This window comes from Lepidochelys olivacea, assembly GCF_965140295.1.
Source record: "Lepidochelys olivacea isolate rLepOli2 genome assembly, chromosome: 19".
NCBI classification, from domain to species: domain Eukaryota; kingdom Metazoa; phylum Chordata; order Testudines; family Cheloniidae; genus Lepidochelys; species Lepidochelys olivacea.
In genome coordinates this window covers 27,894-52,122 of record NC_140429.1, presented here as the reverse complement: position 1 = coordinate 52,122, position 24,229 = coordinate 27,894, and the positions used below count along the sequence as shown (strand labels likewise).

Sequence of the window (24,229 nt, the reverse complement as noted above, 5' to 3'; positions counted from 1 at the left end):
GGTAAAAATAAAAGGGGGGGGTGGAAATAGGGATAACATCATTGTAGAGGCTTGCTATAGACCACCAAATCAGGAAGAAGAGGTAGATGAGGCATTTCTAGAACAAACAACAAATATCCAGAACACAAGAGCTGGTAGTAATGGGGACTTTACCCAGACATCAGCTAAAAAAGTAACACAGCAAAACACAACACTGCCAATAAATTATTGGAATATACTGGGTCAACTTCTTGTTTTGGAAAGTGGAGGAAGTAACCTGTGGGACAGCCATTTTAGACTTGATTCTGATCAAGGAGGAATTGGTAGTGAATCTGAAGGTGGAGGGCAATTTGGGTGAACGTGATAATGAAATGATTGATTTAATGATTCCAAGGAAAGGAAGGAGTGAGATCAGGGGAATAAGGACAACAGACTTCAAAAAAGCAGACTTTAACAAACTTAGAACATTGGTAGGTAAGGTCTCATGGGAATAAAATTTAAGGGAAAAAGGACTTCAGGAGAGCTGGCAGTTTCTCACGGAGACAGTATTAAAGGCACAAATGCAAACTATCTCAGTGTGAAGGAAAGATAGGAAGAATAGTAAGGAGCCAATATGATTCCATCAGGAGCTCTTTAATGACATGAAAATCAAAAAGGAATCCTACAAAAAGTGGAAACACGGACAAATTGCTAAGGAGGATTACAAAAGCGTAGCATAAGCAAGTAGGGAACAAAATCAAAAAGGGTAAAGCACAAAATGAGTTACACCTAGCAATGGACATACTGTAAAAGGCAGTATGAAGAGGTTCTTTAAATACATCAGGAGTAAAAGAAAGACGGAGGAAAGTGTAGGTCTTCTATTTAGTGGGGAAGAAGATCTAATAACTGATGATATCAAGCAGGCTGAAGTGTTTAATGTCTATTTTACTTCAGTCTTCAATGAAAAAGTTAGTGGTGATTAGATATTCAACAAAGTTAATATTAACAACAAGGAGGAAGGATTGCAAGCCAAAATAGGGAAACAGGTTAAAGGAAATTTAGATAAATTAGATGGATTCCACTGGGCAGTTCCTGATGAAATTCATCCTAGAGTACCTCAGGAACTAGCTGAAGCAATCTCAGTCCCATTAGCCGTTATCTCCGAGAACTCATGGAAGATGGGTGAGGTTCCACAGGACTGGAGAAGGGCAAACATAGTACCTGTCTTTAAAAAGCAGAACTAAGAGGACCTGGAAAATTATAGACCAGTTGGCCTACCTTCAATACCTGGAAAGATACTTGCACAAATTATTAAACAATCAATTTATAAGCACCTAAAAGATAATGTGGTTAGAAGGAATAGCCATCATAAATTTATCTAGAACAAATCATGCCAAACCAACCTAATTTCCTTCTTTGACAGGGTTACTGGCCTAGTGGATAGGGGGAAACAGTAGACCAGGTAGATATTGATTTTAGTAAGGCTTTTGACACAGTCCCACATGACATTCTCCTAAGCAAACTAGAGAAATGTGGTCTAGATGAAATAACTACAAGTTGTGTGCACAACTGGTTGAAAAATCATACTCAAAAAGTATTTATCAACATATTGATGTTTGCTGTCAAACTGGGAAGGCATATCTAGTGGGGGTCCCACAGGGGTCTGTCCTGAGTCAAGTACTATTCAATATTTTAATTAATGACTTGGATAATGAAGTGGAGGAGAGTAAGCTTATAAAATTTGCAGATGACACCAAGCTGGGAAGGGTTGCAAGCACTTTGGAGGACAGGATTAGAATTCAAAATGATCTTGAAATATTGGGGAATTGCTCTGAATTCAACAAGATAACATTCAATAAAGACAAGTGCAAATTTCTTCACTTAGGAAGGCAAAATCAAATGCAAAACTAGAAAATAGGCAATAACTGGGTAGGTGGTAATACTATTGAAAAGGATCTGGGGGTTATAGTGAATCACAAATTGAATATAAGTCAACAATGTAATGTTGTTGCAAAAAGGCTACTATTCTAGGGTGTATTAACAGAGATATTGTATAAGAAACAGAAGGTAATTGTCCCACTCTTCTTGGCAGTGGGGAGGCCTCATCTGGAGTACTATGTCCAATTCTGGACATAACACTTTACAAAATATGTGGACAAATTGGAGAGAGTCCAGAGAAGAGCAACAAAAATTATAAAAGGTTTACAAAACCAAAAGACAACTGAGGAGGAACTTGATAACAGTCTTCAAATATTCAAAAATAAATAAGGGCTATTAATAAAGAGGACTACGATCAATTGTTTTACAAGTCCACTGAAGGTAGGACAAGAAGTAATTGGCTTAATCTGAAGCAAAAAAGATTTGGGTTAGATATCGGGGGAGGGGGGGAATTAAACTATAAGGACAGTTAAGCTCTGTGATAGGCTTCCAAGGGATACTGTGGAATCGCCATCGTTAGAGGCTTTTAAAAACAGGTTGGACAAACACCTGTTAGGCACAGTCTAGGTTTACTTGGTCCTGCCTCAGTGCTGGGGGCTGGACTAGATAACCTCTCAAAGTCCCTTTCAGACATACGTTTCTATAATCATAAAGGCCTGATTGAAAGCCCACTGAGGTCAATTGAAAAACTCTAAGTGATTTCAATATACTTTGGATCAGATCTCAAACGTGGTTTCACAAGACTTTAATGGAATGCTTTCCTCCACTATAAAAAAAAAATCATTCCCACACGAACACATAAATAGATGAACTTTGACACTTGGGATGTAAATAGTGTTCACTTCAATATGATCATGACCATGGTAAGGTAGTCATTTAGCAATATCAATAGAATAACATACAACTATGTATTTACCTCAGATGCTAAACTGATAGATACCAAAGAAAAAACTAAGATAGATTTAACAAGATACACAAGAATAGTAAATACTTCAGCATGTGCAACATGTCTAATGCTAAAAGAAAAATTACTTTTCAATTTCCTAGCTTTTGTTTTTTTGTTCTTGTTTTAACCTTGATGTTGCACTATCAGTTATGCAAATATTGCTTGAAACTGTGAATTTAACTCGGGAGGCACAGAAGAGAGCATGTATGGCCTGTTCTAGGGGTGGGTGAGCAGAGCAGTCACCGTGGGCACCAATTTTCCAGGGAGCTGTGTCACCACTTGGCTTTTCTGGTTTGGGGGTTTTTTTTGTTTTGCTTTGCCTTTTTTTTTTCTTGGGGGGGGGAGGGGAGGGCCTCCAATGCACAGGCGGAGAGGGTGCTGAAAACATTTTCCACCCTGGCCAGCAACAGCTAGGGCTGCTCCCTGGGAGCATGCAGGCTACGTCGCATAGTGCTCACTTCTCCCCATCCTCACATAAACCCTTTTATATTTCACAGGTGCTTCATGGAATTTGGGCTTCACGGATCTAGAGAGGAGGCAGTAGAGGTCCATTCTTTTCAGTATGTTCCCCCTAAAACAAAACAAACCAAACAACACATGTTCCCCATCCTTGATGTGGAACCCCCACTAACATGCTTTTCAGAGGCAACTGCAGCAAGCGAATCCCTGTCAGCACAGTCCCCCTGGCATGGAGCTATGTGGGAGTGAGGGTGAAAAAAGGCAATGAAGAGGCACAAAGCCTCCACACAAAGATGGCTCCTGTGTCCATTACTTCTCCTCCCCCTCCCCTGCCCCCCACAAAAAAGTCAGTTCAGATTGCAGTGATCCGTAGATTTTTGAGGCTGAACTTGGATGCACTTCATACAGGAATTACTGGGTTGAATTAAAAGTGACTGACATCTGTTTGCTTTAGGAACAGGAAAGATAATGGGGATATCTGCTCTATTAGATTTTAAGTCATCTTTTTATTAAAAGGAAGTAGAATCAATTTCTCATTTCAAGAGTTCTTAACTACTGCACAAGGGTGCATAGTTCTTTCCATTACCTCAGTGAAAGAGCTGGTGAAAGTTGATTAACTTAACTACAATTACAAATAGGTATAATTCATGCGACAGCGTCCAATAATTTCCCTCAGTACTCATGCATGTAACATATAGGTAAGGTAACAAACACTTAGATCTGAAGATCGGTGGGGGCACGCCTGCTGCTGGCATTACTTGCCAATGACATTCGCCGAGAGGGAGAGAAAGCCTGAGGACTTTCACAATTTCTGCTCTGTTTGGATTCTGAGCTCAACTCACTTAGAGAATCAGGAGTGTCCGGTCTGCCAATTTTTCTTAGGTCAGTCTTGGAAAGGCCTTGGGCTCTGCTTCCACTGAAGTTGTCTTGTCCTCGGTTGCTGCTCGTTGAAGGAGAATCGGTTGGAGACCCTTCACTCTCAACTACTGTTGAGCAGTTCCATGGGGAACTGACTCCACGTAGCTTTCGAGCACAGTTAATTGAAATAGGGGAAGTCATATCAGGTTGCAATGAACTTCCAGGTGGCAGTTCAGCCAGGTTTCCCAAGCACAGACCGGAAGCAGCAACTAGATTAGAATGCATGCCACTGAGGCAATGTTTCTTTTCATCTTGTTGTTGACTACCGTTAATTTCTGTCCCAAATACCTTGCTTAAGCCTTCATTATTATTTGAGCTGTTATTTCGAGGATGATGGTCCAAAGTATTAGTAGTTTGCGTCTCATCTGGCAATTTACTTTCCTTTTCATCATGGAGGCGATTATTGCTATTTTCAGTATGGTTGTTTTTAACAGATTGGAATGCAGAAGATGAATTTAGATCATGGCCTGCCGTGTAAGTTTGTTTTTCCATTAACATGGTATAACTACTAGGGACAGAAGGGAGAGTTCTTTGTGGAGTTGCGGATGTTCCCATACAAGGGTGGGGTATTACAGAGTTTTTCTTGGATTTACTTACATAGAAATCATCAAAGTCATCCCTGTTTTTATCAGGCCTACAAAGTCCCTTTTTAATTTTTTTGATCCCTAGATGGACAATTTCTAAGATGTTTAAAAACAATGATACAATTGCTATTGACTGCATAAATAATATGAACACTGTCTTTTCTGTTGGTCTTGATATAAAACAGTCAACTATGTTTGGACATGGCTCTCTCAGACATTTATAAAGAGGATTGAGCTGGAAACCATAAAGAAGATATTGGCCAATCATAAATGCAACTTCAACTGCAGACCTAGTAAAAATATGTATCACATAAGTGCAGAGCAAGGAGCCTCTCAGGGGTGCTTTGTTGAGCTTTCTTTGTTCCAGTTGCCGGAGTTCTCGCTCCAGTCTTTTCCGATCTTCAGTCATTTCTAGTTCGACTCCTTCAAGTTCCATTCTTACTTGTGCCTTCTTCTTTTGTCTCTCTTTTTCTAAGGCTCTTAGTCTGTATAAAGCATGGCCCATATAGACCAAGGAAGGTGAAGATACAAATATAACTTGCAAGACCCAATATCTTATGAGAGAGATAGGAAAGGCCTGGTCATAGCAAACATTTCTGCAGCCAGGTTGCTCTGTATTGCATATGAATTCTGACTGCTCATCATTCCAGACATCTTCAGCTGCCACACCGAGGACCAGCATTCGAAATATGAATAGGATAGTTAACCAGACCTTTCCAATAATAGTGGAATGAATGTGGACCTCTTCCAAGATGCCTCCAAGAAAATTCCAGTCTCCCATGGTTACTCTGCCATCTTAGCACTAAAAGCCATGAAAGATAAACATAAGATATTGTCACAGTTTCAGCCCTTCTATACTATATTAAACAAAAGCTGACACTGATTCTCTCACATTCAAAACATAGTAACCTAGCTCATAAGGTGCCACAAGTACTCCTTTTCTTCTAGCTCATAAAGAACACCACTCTTTCATGAAAGGCCTGAGATTTTAATATCTCAGGTACAACATGAATACAGTGATGATTTCTAGCTTTTTTTCTTCAAATTAAAAATAAAAATTACCTAAGTAGGGACCAAACCTTACATGGTACTAAGCATCCTCAATTTCCATTGAAGTCAATGGAAGTTTAGGTGCTTGGCCCTTTGCAGAATTGGGTTCTTACTGAGGTTATTAAAGTCCAGTAAATATGCCTTTAATAATTAGTTGATATCTAAAGTAAGTATAGAAAAAATCTCAAATCTACATAAATTGTATACTGGGGAATGTTTCTTCTGAACAGGGAAATCAGAAAAGCTACGAAGAGGGTTGAAAGCCACAAAATCAGGAGGCTTTTATCTGGTATAAATAAAGGTCAAACATAGTATACTGGATTTAAAAGAAACCTGCAGCGATTAGTTTTCAGAGTAGCAGCCATGTTAGTCTGTATCCGCAAAAAGAAAAGGAGTAATTGTGGTACCTTAGAGACTAACAAATTTATTTGAGCATAAGCTTTCGTGAGCTACAGCTCACTTCATTGGATACAGTGATTAGTTATACTTCCTTTGATTAGTTATAGTTCCCTTGATAGTTAATAAAACATTATTATTTAGTGAATACGTTTAATGGATTTTTCAGAACAGTTTTTAGAAATATCTGTCACTATCCCATTAGGTTGATAGCTGAGAATGGATTTTTTTTATTTTTAATTATGCTTCTCAGCAGTAGCTTCACCCTCAAGAAGCCTGGAATAGAATGGATTGCTTTCTTCTCTTCACATACCAGAGCTATTATTTTCTAAAAGTCATTTGACCTGAAGAAGAGCTCTGGGTGGCTCAAAAGCTTGTCTCTCTCACTAGAAGAAGTTGGTCCAATAAAAGATGTTACCTCTCTCATTTCAGTCATTGCCATTTATGGTGAAAGGTACATCACTCATGTAAAGCCTAAACAAATAGGATTTACAAAGGATTTGCACAAGCGACCTACAGAGATTTGGGGGGGCCTGATGGTCTCACCCATGCCCTTCCTTCATCTCATTAGGAACCATCTCCCACATGCTCTGTGGAGAGAGCCACTGTGGCACACTGCTCCATTGCATTCAAAGGACTGTGGAACCCTTTTATGACCTCTCTGTGGTCTGTCATCCTACACCATACTTGTGCCAGAGCAGTATCACCGTGGCTTGGATTGTGCACTCTTGTGAAGGCTACCAGACTTTCCTTCTCTATGAGTAAATAGGTGAAGACATTTTCAGGTCTTGGTTTTCAGAATTGTTGAGCACCAACAACTGCAGTTGAAGTCAGTGGGAGTTGCAGTTTTTCAAGTACATAAGAAAATCAGGCCCCCACTGACTGTCTCACACAGTGAAGATTTATCATCCTCACTATCTGTAATACTTCTTTCAGTCCACAAAACAATTCAGTAGCTTGAGTTCTGAAATATGTTAAAATTAAAAAAAAAAAATCTGACTTTTTGAACACACAGTTGTGAGCTCACAATATAATCAGTGAATAAGTGGCACATAATGAGAACTGTAGTCATGGTTTATTAAAATAAATATTTTAAGTAAAAATACACTGAAAAATTGCCAGCATTTGCCTAAATGTTTATAGTAAAATAAAATTTAAAGCTGGTAATATTTCCATTAAATCACAAGACTTGCATTTACTACAGAGAAAGAAAAGGAGTACTTGTGGCACCTTAGAGACTAACCAGTTTATTTGAGCATGAGCTTTTGTGAGCTACAGCTTTGCTGCTTTCTGTTTTACAGTGAAATATCCTGAAAATACCTGGTAGGATTATTTATAATTTTTAACATATTTATTGAATATTATGCAGTATGTTGACAAAGAAACTGTTTTACTATGTTTTTGTAGCAATAAAAGATAAGCAATTATGCTGACAGTATTAATTTAAAATGTGCTGCATGTATAATTTTAATAGGCTCCTGTTATACTAAAAACACTTGTAGTAACATTGATGCAGGAGACATTTTATACATTAAGAGAGCCTGCTAGAGGTAAACAATATAATTTCAATTGATTATTAATTAACTGGATGAAAGAAATACCAATGATTAAAACATACCTGTCTTGACTAAAATGTGCCATGTAAGAACACTATGGTATCCAATAAAAAGTCACATCCTCTTTCATCTGCCTCAGAGATTTTACAAAATATCAAAAGAGAGCTTCTTCCACTGCTGGAGGATTTATTTAATGGAGTTCAAGCCTTGTGCATTGAACTTATAGTCAGGAAAAAAATCAATTTGTTGTTCAGTCTGCCATGGCTTCTAGCAAAATTTAACTATGACCAAAATTAACCTGATGCAATGAAACAATCACTCCCAACAGCCAGAAATGCAAAACTTCAGGAGTCTAGGATGCTTCCCAATTCTCCCCCACCACTTTTTTTTTTTTTTTTTTTTTTTAGTAATTCAGCATGACAGTCTCAGTCCTCAGAAGGAAAAAAAACCCACAAAACTATTTTTATAGGTTTTTTTAAAAATCATATTGCAGTTATACTGCATGTATTGACCCTTTGTCTCCAACAAGTTATTTCCAGTTTAAATGATCCAACATTGCTAATTTAAAACAACTATATATTTTACTCATAGAGAGGCAAATACTGAGGGGTCCGGATACTGACAAATTCAAATTCATTAGACCCGGTGCGAGTTTGTCCAAGTAAGGACTGCTGGACAACCAAGTATTTGAATGCCCTGGCTATTGGAAAGACCAACAGGAGGGGCTGATGAGTGGGGGTGGGAGGGAGAGTATTTTACCAGGTTCCCCTTTTGGAGTTTTCCTCCGAAGTCTCCCATCAGAGGGGTAGGGTTTGACCTCTGTGGAAGAAGCAGTGGATACAAGTTCCACCTGTGAGTCTCTGAGGATCCCTTGGAGGCCATCAGTGGTTGGCACAACATAAAAAATGTAGGCAGAGACAGAAGGCACAGGATCACTGGTGCAGAAGCTCTGTGCCTCCACATCCCGGGGCAACCTGCTGGTTTTCTTGGCCATGCAGCTCCATTAATTCTGGGGACAGTGGTGGCTGATCTTCGCACACAGAAAACTTGGCATGTAGCGTGGATTTCCATGCATACAAATATAATGAAATGATCAGTCTCTGAGTAAGGTGCTCAGGGCCTGGCCTATAGGTTTTTAACACCTTTGTTCGAAATTCTGTCATTTTAATAACCAAATTTAAAGATTATCTTTAGTCTCAGAGGAGTATGGAAGAGCAATATTATTGTTATATATAGTGCCAGACACCAAAATTGATTATTTTTTAGGAAACTTGCTTGTTTTCACGTGTGCTGGAAATTCAGATGGATCTCTGTGGCTAGAGAGGCACAACCGTGGCATGGAAAGGGTATGACTGGTTCTCTTAATTAAGAGGGATCTCGGATTCAATTTTTTTTTTTAAAACACACATTCTAGAAAATTAACTTGTCATTTAATGGCAGATGTTTTATTCCTTATAACTGGTGAGCAATATCATCTTTCAGGTTTTATATATATGCATTAATATTTATATAAACATAATTTTTATAAGGCACTTCAGCCTTATTTACTTGGTGGGAGTGGTAGTCTGGACCTAATGGTGTAAGTATTTACATTTATTTTCCTAGGGCCTTGTGACAGGATTGCCTCTGCAGCATCCCTTTGTGGCCTATAAGGGCACAACACCCAATTGTTGGTCTCCACTGGTATGTCACTGTCTCTGTGAGGTCGAAGGTAGTGGTGCTCTGACCCTCTGCCTAGGCACATTTCAGTCCTAGCCCTTTCAGAATGTTGTGGTCCAAGTGAAATCAGCAAACAAACAAAAAACAAAAAGCCACAACTGAAAACAAGGTCATCTGACATTTGGGATGGGATCTTGCCTCAAAAGTCTGTGCTTCCACCGATCCCCTTGTGTCTTGTCATCCCTACTGACTGGGACTTATCTGTTCAGCAAGCTAACTCAGTCTCTGGGCTGCAACCAGGATTCTCTCCCATCAAGAGAAGCAGAGCTCCGTTTTCTTTCCTGGTCAGCTCTGAGCTAGGCTGAGGCCTGGTTTACACTACAGAGTTAAGTCAACGCAAGGTCACTTATGTCAACCTAATTATGTCAGTGTCTATGCTAGAATGCTGCTTCTGCTGAAGTAAGTCCCCTCACCCTGCACAGACATAATAACTCCACCTCCATGAGCGGTGTAGCACATATGCTGACATAGTTAGGGCGAAACAGTGACTGTATCACGGGGTAGCTGTGTTAGTTTGTATCCACAAAAACAACAAGGAGTCCAGTGGCACCTTAAAGACTAACAGATTTATTTGAACATAAGCTTTCATGGGTAAAAACCCCACTTCTTCAGATGCAGGGAGTGAAAATTACAGATGCAGACATAAATATACTGACACATGAAGAGAAGGGAGGTACCTCACAAGTGGAGAACCAGTGTTGACCGGGCCAATTCGATCAGGGTGGATGTAGTCCACTCCCAATAACAGATGAGGAGGTGTCAATTCCAGGAGAGGCAAAGCTGCTTTTGTAGTGAGCCAGCCACTCCCGGTCCCTATTCAAGCCCAAATTAATGGTGTTAAATTTGCAAATGAATTTTATTTCTGAAGTTTTTTTTGTTCACATATAGCTACTTTCAAATCTGTTATAGAATGTCCAGGAAGATTGAAGTGTTCGCCTACTGGCTTTTGTATGTTCCCATTCCTGATGTCTGATTTGTGTCCATTTATTCTTTTACATAGAGACTGTCTGGTTTGGTACATGGCAGAGGGGCATTGCTGGCACATGATGGCATATAACACATTAATAGACGTGCAGGTGAATGAGCCTCTGATGGTGTGGCTGATGTGGTTGGGTCCTCTGATGGTGTCGCTAGAGTAGATATGGGGACAGAGTAGACAACGAAGTTTGCTGCAAGGTTCCTGGGTTAGTGTTTCTGTGGTGTGGTGTGTAGTTGCTGGTGAGTATTTGCTTCAGGTTGGGGGGTTGTCTGTAAGCGAGGACTGACCTGCATCCCAAGGTCTGGGAGCATGAGGGATCGTTTTCCAGGATAGGTTGTAGATCGTTGATAATGTGCTGGAGAGGTTTTAGCTGGGGGCTGTACATGATGGCCAGTGGTGTTCTGTTATTTTCCTTGTCGGACGTGTCCTGAAGTAGGTGATTTCTGGGTACCCGTCTCGCTCTGTCAGTCTGTTTCCTCACTTCCACAGGTGGGTATTGTAGTTTTAAGAATGCTTGATAAAAGCTCTTGTAGGTGTTTGTCTCTGTCTGAGGGATTGGAGCAAATTCGGTTGTATCTTAGGGCTTGGCTGTAGACAATGGATCGTGTGATGTGTCCTGGATGGAAGCTGGAGGCATGTAGGTAAGTATAGTGGTCAGTAGGTTTCCGATATAGGGTGGTGTTTATGTGACCATCACTTATTTGCACTATAGTGTCCAGGAAGTGGATCTCTTGTGTGGACTGATCCAGGCTGAGGTTAATGGTGGAAATTGTTGAAATCCAGGTGGAATTCTTCAAGGGCCTCCTTCCTGTGGGTCCATATGATGAAGATGTCATCAATGTAGCGTAAGTAGAGGAGGGGCACTAGGGGACAAGAGCTGAGGAAGCGTTGTTCTAAGTCAGCCATAAAAATGTTGGCATACTGTGGGGCCACGCGGGAACCCATAGTAGTGCCACTGACTTGAAGGTATAAGTTGTCTCCAAATCTGAAATGGTTGTGGGTGAGGATAAAGTCACAAAGCTCAGTCACCAGGTATGCCGTGGTCTCATCAGGGATACTGTTCTTGACAGCTTGTAGTCCATCCTCATGTGGAATATTGGTATAAAGACCTTCTACATCCATGGTGGCCAGGATGGCGTTTTCAGGAAGATCACCAATGCACTGTAGTTTCCTCAGAAAGTCGGTGGTGTCTCAAAGATAGCTAGGAGTGCTGGTAGCGTAGGGTCTGAGGAGAGAGTCCAAATAGCCAGATAATCCTGCTGTAAGAGTGCCAATGCCTGAGATGATGGGGCATCCAGGATTTCCAGGTTTATGGATCTTGGATAGCAGATAGAATACCCCTGGTCAGGGCTCTGGGGGTGTGTCTATGTAGATTTGTTCCCATGCTGTAGCAGGGAGTTTCTTGAGCAGATGGTGTAGTTTCTTTTGGTACTCCTCAGTGGGGTCAGAGGATAGTGGCCCGTAGAATGTGATGTTGGAGAGTTGCCTGGCAGTGACTGTGTAGACACTGGGTTACTTACATCACCTGATGGCTGTCATCCCTGAGTGGAGCTGACAGTTGGAGCCTGCCCGCCCCTCCACCCCAGGCTGACAGCCTAAGCTGTCAGCTGGGCGCAGGCTCACAGCTGGGCTCTGCCCCAGTGCTGATAGCCCAGAGCTGCCGGACTCCAGCTGTTAGTGTCCCACAATGCTCCACTTCAATCGGTGGAAGGACTCCTGGTGAGGATGCGCACCACTGACGGAAGGAGCAGGTGTGGCCACGAACCACCGCCTTAATTACCATGGTGGCTGTATGTCGACTTACCATAAGTGGACTTAATTTTATAGTGTAGGCAAGCCCTCAGTCTCGTCCTTTTAACTCTCCTCTCCATGCCTGACATCTGCTACAGGTGTAGTGCGACAGGCCAACTGAGACCACAGGCTCTCCTTAACCTTCTCATGGCCAATGTGGGGTCTCTCTGCCCCATCGCAGAACAGTTCATCAAAACAGATTTACCTGGGCATATCTCTCCTTGGATTTATTCATTCCCTGATATTCATCACTGTATAAATATAAAGCTAGTGCCATTAAAGCACTAAATTTAGGCTTAATTTCAATCACATATAAGTGGCAAACACTCAGCTTGACTGTACAAAATCTAAATGTGCAAATACTCTCATACACTAAGTTCTGTATAACTTAAACAATGCAGCATCAATCAGAACCCTACAATCACCTTCTCAACCCTCCTTAAAAAAACAAGATAAACCAACACCCTTGTCCCCACCCCCTCCCACAATGTGTTAACTTATCATTTCCAGCTCTGTACGTCTCATTCTTCTTTCCCCCTCCTTTCTTGTCAGCGTACTATTTACCTCTTTAAAAGCAAATTGGTCTTTTACCTCTTTAAAAGCAAATTGTCTCTATTTATTCCTCTTTACCTCTCTGACCATGTCGGTATTTTTATTTTTAAACGTTCAAGTCATTATCATTCCACATTGGTCTTCAGGTGTAGCAACAATGAAACTCATGCAACTAAGAGTTGGATTTGGTCTGTAAACAGGAAAGAGGAGAAAAGAGCTCCCCTTTCCTCAATCCTGCAACTTATCCCTGTGTTAACACCATGTACCTGGAGTTCCAATGCACTAAACATAACATATTTAAATACATTGTTCAACTGTCAAAGTTGTATATAAACACAAGAAGACTGGGTCTCTCCAGTACATCAGGAGCAACTACCTTTCTTCAGGACCATCTATAGCTATATAGAGGCCCTCCAGCTCCATAACTGCTCACATAGAACAGCCTTATTGGGTTTTTTTTGTTTGTTTGTTTGTCTGAAGAATCCTGTTTCATACTCTTTACCCTATACCAGCTTGCCTCCTGCTGCAGAGAAATCCTGACAATTAGGTAAACCCTTTTTATCTTAGTGAAGATCATAAATCCTCATGAGATACTCTAAGAAAGCTGAGGTATCAAGAGGCAAAACAACTTATGCAAGGTCACAAAAAGTCTGTAGCAGAGCTGGGAATAGAATCCAGATCACCTCATTCCCAGTCTAGTGCCTTAAGCACAAGATTATATTGCCACTCTGCAGAGGCTGGTAGAGAGGGAGAACTGGCAGCTGCTGGAGCAGAGAGTTCAGCCTCTGTGTAGGTGGCCCTCCTTCAAGTTAACAAAGAAAGAAGACTTTTTAACCAATACTTCTCTCTGAAGAGCCTCACGAGGACAGAAGGATTTCAGAGCTCAACATCTCATGAGTAAATCCCCACCACTTGAAGTAACCTCGCTGGCAGAGTTAGAACTGTTGGGGCATAGGCTTTAAACTGAGGCCTTTACAATGTCCTGAAGGGGTATGAGTGTGTCTCTCTCTCTTTGAAATATTGTTTTCAAAGCACTTAAATATGTTGAGCCAATTAGACAACTCTAATTCCATTTTCAACTCTATTTTGGAAAAGATGGTATCTTCGGGCTCCTGCCTTCAGAAACATTCATATTTAGCAGATTGATGCAAAAATGTAGTAGGAAAAAAATATTTGTTTTTTCTTAAAATCTTTGGAACAAGAAAAAATAAAATGTGTCAGTTTTGTGTACAATGCTTTTTCCTGCAGCTGGCCAGATCAGAACATTGCCCCAATGTGGTGTGTCACTAAGCAAGCCTGGAAACATGAAACTGGACTATTAGAACAATATAGTTGAGACCTGTAATATGGTATCTAGCAATTCTACTTGGTTTTAGGCCCATCAGTTCATTGTAAAATCGTAGAATAAATTTCTGATACAAATGGTGCCATGAACAGGGTAAGTAAGCTTCCTGTGCTGAAACCCATGAACAACTAATCAATATCCTGTCAGTCTGGCACAGAGTATCAATCAATCGGTCATGTCCGATTTCATAGTTAAATGAAACCTTGTCCCAAAATGTAATCAGTCATTCCTACAAGCACCAGAAAGTCCCTGTGACACGTTTCTGGGTTAACCAAGATATACAGGGTGAGCCGCTACCCCCTGCTTATAATGTGAAGGAGTCTCATCTGTGCCCACCAAGGAAAATTCTCTCAAAGCTACCAGCTGCAGGCAACACAAACACTGCCTCCATTCCAGGCTACCACAAGCCCTGCTCTTTCCCGAGGCACACTAGCAATTTACACACTCCATATAGTTACACTCACGTGCCCAGTCCCTTACATTGCAGACACCTGCAGTGTACACCAATCCACTCCACCATGGAAGCAGTGAACCTGACTTTACCGGCTTCACCTCAGTTCAACACTCTCTCCTTAGGACAAGACACTTAGACATGTCTGTAGTAAAACCAAATTTAAGTTTATTTAATAATGCTTGAGTTAAAGATTCAAATAAATGCAAGTAAAAGGATTTGGAAATATAAGGTTACAGGTAAAATAAAAACATTAAAAAAATCTAGAACCTATACTTACTAACAAGTTACTTCCCTGTCTAAAAAAAGTATTTCTCATCCAATGGTCAGTCCATACAGCACTTGTCCAGTCCAGCTGAAATCCACTTTTCATGAGACACTCATTCTGGCAGAGTATCTTGTCTGTAATGGATAAAATTTTGTGTCCTTTTTCTTTCTCTTATACAGTGCAAGACTTTTCTCTCTCTTCATAATCAGAGCATTTAATTAACTTCAGCTCAATTCTTGTGGCCCCACATTCAGTCTTTTTATGCGGGGTGTGAGGGGGGAAGCTGGGTTCTTTTATCTTTGTCAAAGCTCAAGCTTGTATCTGTTCTGAACTATACACAAAGGCCTGGGCTGGGTCAACAGATGTCAACTGTTCTCAGTGTTGAGTCAGCTCTGAGACCCATCCTGTTTCAGTTGACATGGTTCATCTCCAACAGTTTTGGAACATAACATTTTACATATTTTAAAAACTATTTATCTTCTTGCAATAACCATGATGATATGCTAATTCTTAGCTTTTAGCAGAGGCTTCACACAATCTTTGGTGAAATACTGGGATGATGGTCAGCTAGGTGTAATATACTTGCCTGGGGATGTATGTGTCACAGTCCCCTTTTTATTTGGCCTGTCAGTATCTGTTTTCAATTGGTGTTTAAAACAGGTTTCTTAATATGTTGTGTCCCCCACATCTGTCCCCAAAAAGAACTTTAATATTGATTTTAAAAAGATCCTTGATCCATTTAAATGCTTTATCCAAAGTCATTAAAGATTTTCTCAGTCTCAATCTTTACAGCAATACAGGAGATTAGCTTATTGAGTCTAGGAACCAATTCCATTTTAGAATATGAATAAAGTACCCAAGGAACTTTTACCTTACTTAAAATTGTTTGACTGGCATAACATTTTTTAAAAAACTATAATTCTAGCTTGTCTTCAGGGAAAATTAACAAGATTACTAGAAATATTTCAGCAAATGGTTTAGCAATTCTACAAAACACATGAAATTGAGTTGTACAGTACTGTCCAAGCATTTACTATCTCAGTCTCTCTCTCTTAAGAATTGGCAATTCTGTCTGACTGCTGTAATAAGTCTGATTACAGACTCTTTTGGTGGGTTGAGTAAGTGAACAGGTGGTGGTGTATGGAAGGCTTCAGGCCCTAGAATACTTTCTATCTAGATTCTTATACCATACACATCAACATGGTAGCTGACCATCTGTTTCCTTACTCTCTCTCCTTCACAAGTAGATTATAACAAAATGGCAGCCAACAAGGAAAAAGCCACTCCAAGAAGTTTCAGTACTTCCAACAGCAGTATGTTCCTGTGGAGGTTAAACAAACATAGTGAGGATTGCCCTCTCGCTATCACAGAAGTCTCATATAAGGGAAGACCAGCCCCACCCCAATGTGATTACAGTGCAAGGTAAACATATTGTTCTGTTAGGGCTCTATAGTACAAACTAATCACCAAGCTAAAATACACTACAGCTTTGTTCTATACAGCACCATTCATATAAACGGTATGCCAAATGCTTATGGAGATAAACAATAAAAGATAGTTGGCAATATGTGATGTAATTAGAACAGTAAGGCATACTTAAATTGGTGATTAAGTTTTAATTGTAAGCTCTTTGGCATAGGAACTGTTATATACACTTTGTGAAGTGCCTAGCACAAAGGACCCCTCCCCTATTTGACCTGAGGATACTGTTATATAAATATTAAATAATAATGCCACTAATAAGGAAAAGTAAGTTGAGAGCTGCAGTCAAGGGTGAAGGGAGATTTTTTGATAGAATGGGCCCTAGTAGCATTTAGGGCTGTCAATTAATTGCAGTTGATGCATGTGATTAATGCAGAACAAATTAACTAGACTTTTAAAATAGTCACAATCAGTTTTAATTGCACTGTTAATAATAGAATACCAATGTACATTTATTATAAATATTTTGGATGTTTTTCTACATTTTCAATATATTGATTTCAATTACAACACAGAATACAAAGTTTACAATGCTAACCTATTTTTATTTTTGATTAAAAATATTTGCACTGTAAAAAAGATAAAAGAAATTGTATTTTTAAATCCACCTCATACAAGTCCACGCAGTCCTACTTCTTGTTCAGCCAGTCGCTAAGACAAACAAGTTTGTTTACATTTACAGGAGATAATGCTGCCCCCTTCTTATTTGCAATGTCATCTATGAGAACAGGGGTTCGCATGGCACTGTTGTAGCTGGCATTGCAAGTTATTACTTGCCAGAGACGCTAAACATTCATATGCCCCTTCATGCTTCAACTTGTAGGCTCTAAAGCGTTACAATATTTTGTTTTTGACTGCAGTTATGTAAAAAAAAAATCTACATTTGTAAATTGCACTTGCACCAGACACTATATAAGATGAATTGAAAAATACTAGTTTTTAATCTTTTTTAGTGTAAATATTTGTAATCAAAATATAAAGTGAGCACTGCATACTTTGTATTGTAGTTGAAACCAATATATCTGAAAATGTCAAAAAATCCAAAATATTTATAATAAATGTAAATTGGTATTCTATTAACAATGCAATTAAAACTATATTTAATCACCACTATATTTTTTAATCTCATGGTTAATTGAGATTTTTTTAAATCGTTTGCCAGCCCTATTAGGATATAATTGAATAGGATACAGTTTGAGTTTGTGGAGTTTCTCCTGAATTCTTCAGTAAAGAGTACTTTGTTTAACTATTTACAATTACTGTAGTTCATAGTCTGTAGCAAGTGTGCCCTCTCCCCAACACACCTGGCATGAAGAAACAGTGCCAAATGGCAGCTAGTCTCAACAGGGTGAGGTGGCTCATTTCAGTAGCACAAACCTCATAACTGAAGGATTCCAGAAGGAGAAGCTGGTCAGAGTGTACTTGACACTGGAGTCTCAAACTATCCCCGTCTTTTGTGGACAAGAGCTCTCCCTCCACCCCAGCATAATGGCCCATTGCAGACTCTTCAAAACACTAGAAAATAAGTTCTCCTCACGTGATATCTACTTAGGAACAAATAATGGAAGTGTAATGTAGAAACAATATGGCAATGTCCAGGTCCAAACTGGGAAATGAGTGAGGCTGACCATGAAGGATGTCATGGGCGTGCTAACTAGACTTGCCTGAGTAAGAAGTGGTTTTACTATGTAACCCTCACTGAGTAAGAAATATTTTTTTTTCCACCACAAAGGCAGAGGCTCACTCTTTCTCTATACCAGACACAAAGATTAAGCTCTGGGAGCCATGTTATGACTCAATGGGAAACAGCAGTTAATAGAAACATAGTCAAAACATATGCAAGAAAGAGAGTCTGGACTTATGACAAAATTGCAGTCAGCCCTCACACAGATGACCAACATCTAACAAATGGTTTACACAATTCTCTGTTAAACTATTTGAATTTTATTCAGGTGAGGGGCACAGAGCACCCCTTTTGGTGATGCATCCAAGATGCATTTATTTCATTTTTTTACCTTCTTTCTGCCACATGTTCAACTGCTGAAGCTGTAAGTGAGGGGAAAAGGAGATAACCAGATCTGCACCTTCATGATGCATCAACTGGTATCTAATTTTAAACTCTAGTGACCTAGAGATGAAAAACTATATATTCGCTTTGCAAGCTGAAGCCACCTTAACCAGTTTTTACCTTTTTGATATAAAAAGGTATCAGACTGTATCAGATACAATTTAACATTAAAAACTATAAACCACATTGTCCTCATGGAAAAATACTCCTAAAACCAAGAGCTTTTAATTCTTAATCATCAATAGGATGTGCTTTAGAGACAATATTGATTTTTATTTTCTACTGTATTTTGTCTGACCTACAATGATCATCTAAATGAATAGAAGTACAAATAACCCCAGGATGCATGAGTTTTCTTATGGCTAGGCTTATTCCTGTCACTTTCTTTGTTGTTCTGGTAAATTTGTAATTAACATTTAAAAAGTATAACTGTTGATATGTATGGATATGCATAGAGAGAAAGTATGTATAAAACTAGAGGTACCACATTCCTCCCCTCCCCCACAATAGTTTTTAGATCAGTTCACAAAGCCTGAGGTAACTGCTGATTGGTAGTGAACATTTCTGTGCTTCTGCTTACATAAGCACTGTTTGCAAAAATTGGGTTTGTCCTTCAGATCATCCAAAAGGTCTATATTTCTTCCACAAATCAGAGTTGTTTACTAGTTAGCATAGATTTGGCTACTCTTCATATCTCCTCTTTCTGTGAAAAAGAGCCACAATAAAGAAAGCAGGAAGCACTTGTATACTTTGCAATCATTAAATGCATAAATTCTCAAAGAAAATTACAGAACAGACAGTGTGCAAGTTATTTAGAAATTTGGACCAGTAACTGGACAAAGTCAAGTCACCAAAATGTAAAGAGTCACATCTTTACCAATAGAAAATAATTAAAGCATAGAGGTCTCAGCATATGGGTAAGTCACTATTCTTAAACAAGGAGAAAGTGGCAAATGAAATAGTATCAATTCGAGATGGGGAGGAACAGGTGGGCTTCACAACCTACAATGAATTTTTTTCCCTCCAGGAGAAAGGAGGAAGACAACAAGTTGGGGGCACTTTCACAGTGGCTGTTGTAGAGGTAGGTAGCTGGGAACCCGGACAATCAGTGTACATCAGCTGCAGCTGTGTTAACTGCTCATCCTCAATAGTTTAGGGAAATTCAGAGCAAAGGGAAATCCTAAATCAGATAAGTCCAGATTACGATCAAGATCAAGTTACAATGAAAACCATTATCTATTTAAGCATGTTTTAACTGGTAATGGCAGAAGCACAAAACTGCTTTTCCTCAGACAGATGTAGCATCATGTGTTTTGCAAGACTGCATGGAATGCACTGTGTAATCCACTTTTTGCCCAATCATTGTTCTAGACTCTAGACTTCCATTAAAAGTGTATGTAACCCTCAGGTTGTAAAAATAACTTTGAAATATAAATGAAATTTAATTTGAAGTGTTGTCTTCCTCATTCTACAAACAAACCAATAGCTCTGACAAGTGTCCCCTTTGTCTCACTAGGATATCAAGTATGGATCATAATGGCAATTAAGATGTCAACAACTCTTTCAGTGCTGATAATTTGAGCAGAAACATCTAGAGAATGTTCCTGTTCCACAACCACAGACTAGCTTCCATGCCTCCTCAGATGTGAAAACCAAGCTGCCAAAACATCCAACTTCTAGCAATGTGCTGCATTATCAATATACAACTGTGCAGCACACTGAAAACTGCACAATGTAAAATAAAGTTTAATATAAAGATGAATACAACCAGTACAGCAGCATCTTCATGTTCATATTTCATTGGCACATAAAACCTGCAATGCTGGATCAGACCAGTGGTCCATCAAGTTTTATACCGTCTCTTAACAGTGGCCACTTCTGAGTGCCTCAGAAGAAGATGCAAGAAACCCTGAAGAAGGCAGTTATGAAAAACTTGTCCACAATAGTAAAGTTGTCATTCCTGTAAAAATCTGTTTTTTTTTCAAATGAATGGAGCTGCCACTGAATTTCCAGTCTGTTGAAGCAGAATGTCACAGAATCCAGAGACATTGCAGCAGCCTGGACTTAAGGTCTGTGTCCAAGTACCTGAAGCTTTGACTACAGGTGACAAAGATCAAGAATCATCACACTTGCTACTCAACTGTAAAAATATCACACCACAATTTTTTCTCTAAAAGAACTCTTTATTGTGGTGATCAACATTTTTCTCTTTGTTTTGAGGTTAGAAAGCTGGTATTGGAAGAAGTAATTTCTTCCAAATGAGTATTACTGATTCATGTCACAAAAGCTCAAAACAAAAGCTGCAAGAAGTATTCCAAAGCAATCAGGATCCCTTGATGTTTATTTAATTTAACAGTATAAAAAGCAATAGAAAAGCTTACATATGATTTTTAAAAGGTCATATTTTAAATAACTATATTTCATTTCTGAGATAGGATAACCATAAAAATGATGGTCTAATGCTTTAAAAATTCAAGTCTGTACACAACCATTATTTAAAAAAGCAACATTTATGGAGTCCTTTTGAAGTTATAAAACTGTAATTTTTCTTTTTTTAAAAGTTGTCTTTCTGATGATTTAAGTGTTTCTTTTGTGGGTGGTGCAGTTTAGTTTGCTGGTGAAAGAAAGATGTTGAAAAATACAGCAAACACCAGAAAGACTAAAAAAGCAACAATGGAGATCCAAAATCTTGGATCTTTTATAAAGTTCTTATCAAAACAGCTGAAAATGACATAACCTATTGACATCCCAGCTAGGCCACCAGCAATGTGAGCCACAAAGGACACCTTAAGAGAAAAAGAAGTAAACTGTTAAGTTACATTTCAAGACTGAGGAATACCAGCACTTCTGTAACATTATTCATCCAAGGATTTGAAAGCACTTATAACTATTACTTTAGCTTTAACGCATGCCTATGAGATAGGTAAAGAATACATAGGGATCATTAGTATTTAAATGTAGCTACTCTGATGGAAGGCAGTAGCTGTTTAGTAGTGTACAGCTACATATCAAATTAAAACGGCAGGCATGAATCTAGGGAGGTAGAATTAAATTATTCAGAACTGGGAATTTGGCTAGAATGTGGATATACTTTTATGAAGAGAGTCATGACATCTTTGATCACAGTTTTATGCCTCATCCAAAATATGGCATGTCCCTAATGCCATGCTGGGACATTCCTTCAGAACTGACTCCAAGGGAACATGGTTCCCTACTGATTCACTAAAAGTCAGTGTGCACAGGATATAGGAACTCCCTGTCTGTTTTTCAGGCTCCTACCTTCTAGGCTCCCTCCTTGCTCCTGGCTATTCTTCTCCATGCCTGTGCTCAAGATGCATGCCTAGGCACGTCATAATTTCCTTCCTGCTTTATACCATGTGCCCCTATGGTATAACGGAACAGTATTCCTGACCTGGTTTACCACGCCTTCAACCACTATTCCACCACAAGCCTTCCTCCTCACACCATTCTTCATAAAAATGTATTTATGGGGACTGTGCTATTTATTACAATTTAAATAGTTCAAGGGCAGTGCCCTTGTCTGCCCTTTGTTCTGAAAGATAAGTGTGCTGTCCATGCTCAAGTACATAGTAAATCTTAAACACAACTATACTTCCTTTAGTATGTTCATTGTGATTAAACAATAAACAGCAAGAGATAAAAGTCTTGCTTTACTTACTCTGAGTTTAAAATAGACCCGTAGTTATCTTAATCAGTAGTAAGTTACCTGCATGAATTACTACACAAGTACAGTGGCAGTATAGTGAAGAAATCTACATGCAATGCTGTATTCCATAAAGATAATATTTTATTAAATATGTAGCCTGTTTCATGGCTGGATACAGCTTCTACAAGGAAAGTCGTCCTTAAATTTACCAAAAATGTTGGTCTCAGACAGAGGTAACGGCTTTTTTCAATGTATATAGATATTATAGTAAGCACCCATCCCAGCTCTGCCTATACATTATTTAAGTTATTTAACAAATTTAAGTTAAGTTAACAAATGTATCTTCAACTTTTATAAGCCAAGTAGCTTGGAGGAAGAATTTTATCAGAAAAATGTGAATGATAATTAGTAATCATCAAAGAACACCTAACTAGATGCCTAACAAGTCACAATCCCACAGTTGAGAAAGAAGGCTCCTGATTTAGAGGGGAAGTGAAGGCAGCTATAAAAAAAGTAACAAATGGAAGAAATGCGAAGTTGATAGTAATGAATATAAATCAGAAGTTAGGAACTGTAGAAAATTAAGAAGGGAAGTAAAGGGACACAGAGAGAACTCTATGGCTCGCACAATTAAGGACAGTAAGAAGGATTTTTTAAAATATATTATGAACAAAAAAATCCTGATAATGGTATTGGTCCACTACTAGATGGAAATGGTAGAATTAATAATACCTTAGAGACTAACAAATTATTTGAGCATAAGCTTTCATGAGCTACAGCTCACTTCATCAGATGCATGCATTTGTTAGTCTCTAAGGTGCCACAAGTACTCCTTTTCTTTTTGCGGATACAGACTAACATGGCTGCTACTCTGAAACCTTTCCATTCTATTAGTATCTCTGGAAATGTTAAAACAGAAGCTACTAACATTAGACATTTTAAAATCAGCAGGTCCAGATAACTTGCATCCAAGAGATTTAACAAAGCCATCTGAGGAGCTCCTTAGACTGCTGATGTTGATTTTCAATAAGTCTTGGAGCACCAAGGAAGTTCCAGAAGACTGGAAGAAAGGTAATGTTGTGCCGATTTTTAAAAAGAGTAAACAGGGTAACTTGCGTAATTATAGGCTGATATCGATCAGACTGATATCGATCCTGGTCAAGACAATGGAATGGCTGACACAGGACTCAATTAATAAAGAATTAAAGGAGAGTAATGTAATGAATGAAAATCAACATGGGTTTATAGAAAATAGATCCTAACAAATTAATTTAATATTTTTTTATGAGATTACAAGTTTGGTTGATAAAGGCAATAGTGTTGACCTACTATGCACAAGCTTCTGGAAGGCATTTGACTTGGTACCGCATGACATTTTGATTAAAAATGACAATGATATAGAATTAACATGGCATACATTCAAGGGACTAAAAATTGGCTCAAAATTTAGTTGTAAAGGAATCATCATTAAGCGGGTCTGTTTCCAGTGGGGTCCCTCAGGGATCACTGCTTGGTCCTACACGATTTAGGATTTTTTTCAATGACCTGGGAAAAAATACAAAGTCACTGATAAAGTCTGCAGATGACACAAAAGTTGGGGAAGCTGTAAATAATGAAGAGGACAGGTCACCAATTCAGAGCAACCTGAATCACTTGGTAAACTGGGCAGAAGCAAACAATATGGGTTTTAATATGGGTAAATGTAAACGTACATGTAGGAACAAAGAATGTAGGCCATACTTATAGGATGGAGGACTATCCTGGGAAGCAGTGATACTGAAAAAGATTTGGGTGTCATGGTGGATAATCAGCTAAACATGAGCTCCCAGTGTGATGCTGTGGCCAAAAGAGCTAATGTGATCCAGGGAAATCTCAAGCAGAATTAGAGAGGTTATTTTACTTCTGTATTTGGCATTGGTGCAAGCATTGCTGGAATATCATCCAGTTCTGGTGTCCACAATTTGAGAAGGATGTTGATAACCTGGAGACGGTTTAGAGAAGAGCCACGAGAATGATTAAGGATTAGAAAACATACTTTATAGTGATCGACAGATAGACTGAAGGAGCTCAATCTTAACAAAGAGAAGGTTAAGGGGTGACTT

The 24,229-nt window shown here is 39.0% G+C and overlaps 1 protein-coding gene across 7 annotated transcripts in view; it reads right to left on the bottom strand.

Annotated features, from left to right (window-relative positions):
- Nucleotides 1-3,841: 3,841 nt before the first annotated feature.
- The window catches only part of LOC311510170 (rhomboid-related protein 2-like), a 36,438-nt gene continuing 16,050 nt past the window's right edge, over nt 3,842-24,229 (bottom strand). For 2 of the 7 annotated variants that reach the window (XM_084609643.1, XM_084609644.1), the window contains exon 8: nt 21,254-23,187. In XM_084609643.1, coding sequence (XP_084465769.1) covers nt 22,933-23,187 — 255 coding nt within the window. In that variant the 3' untranslated portion in view covers nt 21,254-22,932. The other 5 variants (XM_084609642.1, XM_084609648.1, XM_084609646.1 and 2 more) reach the window with 5 other exon arrangements.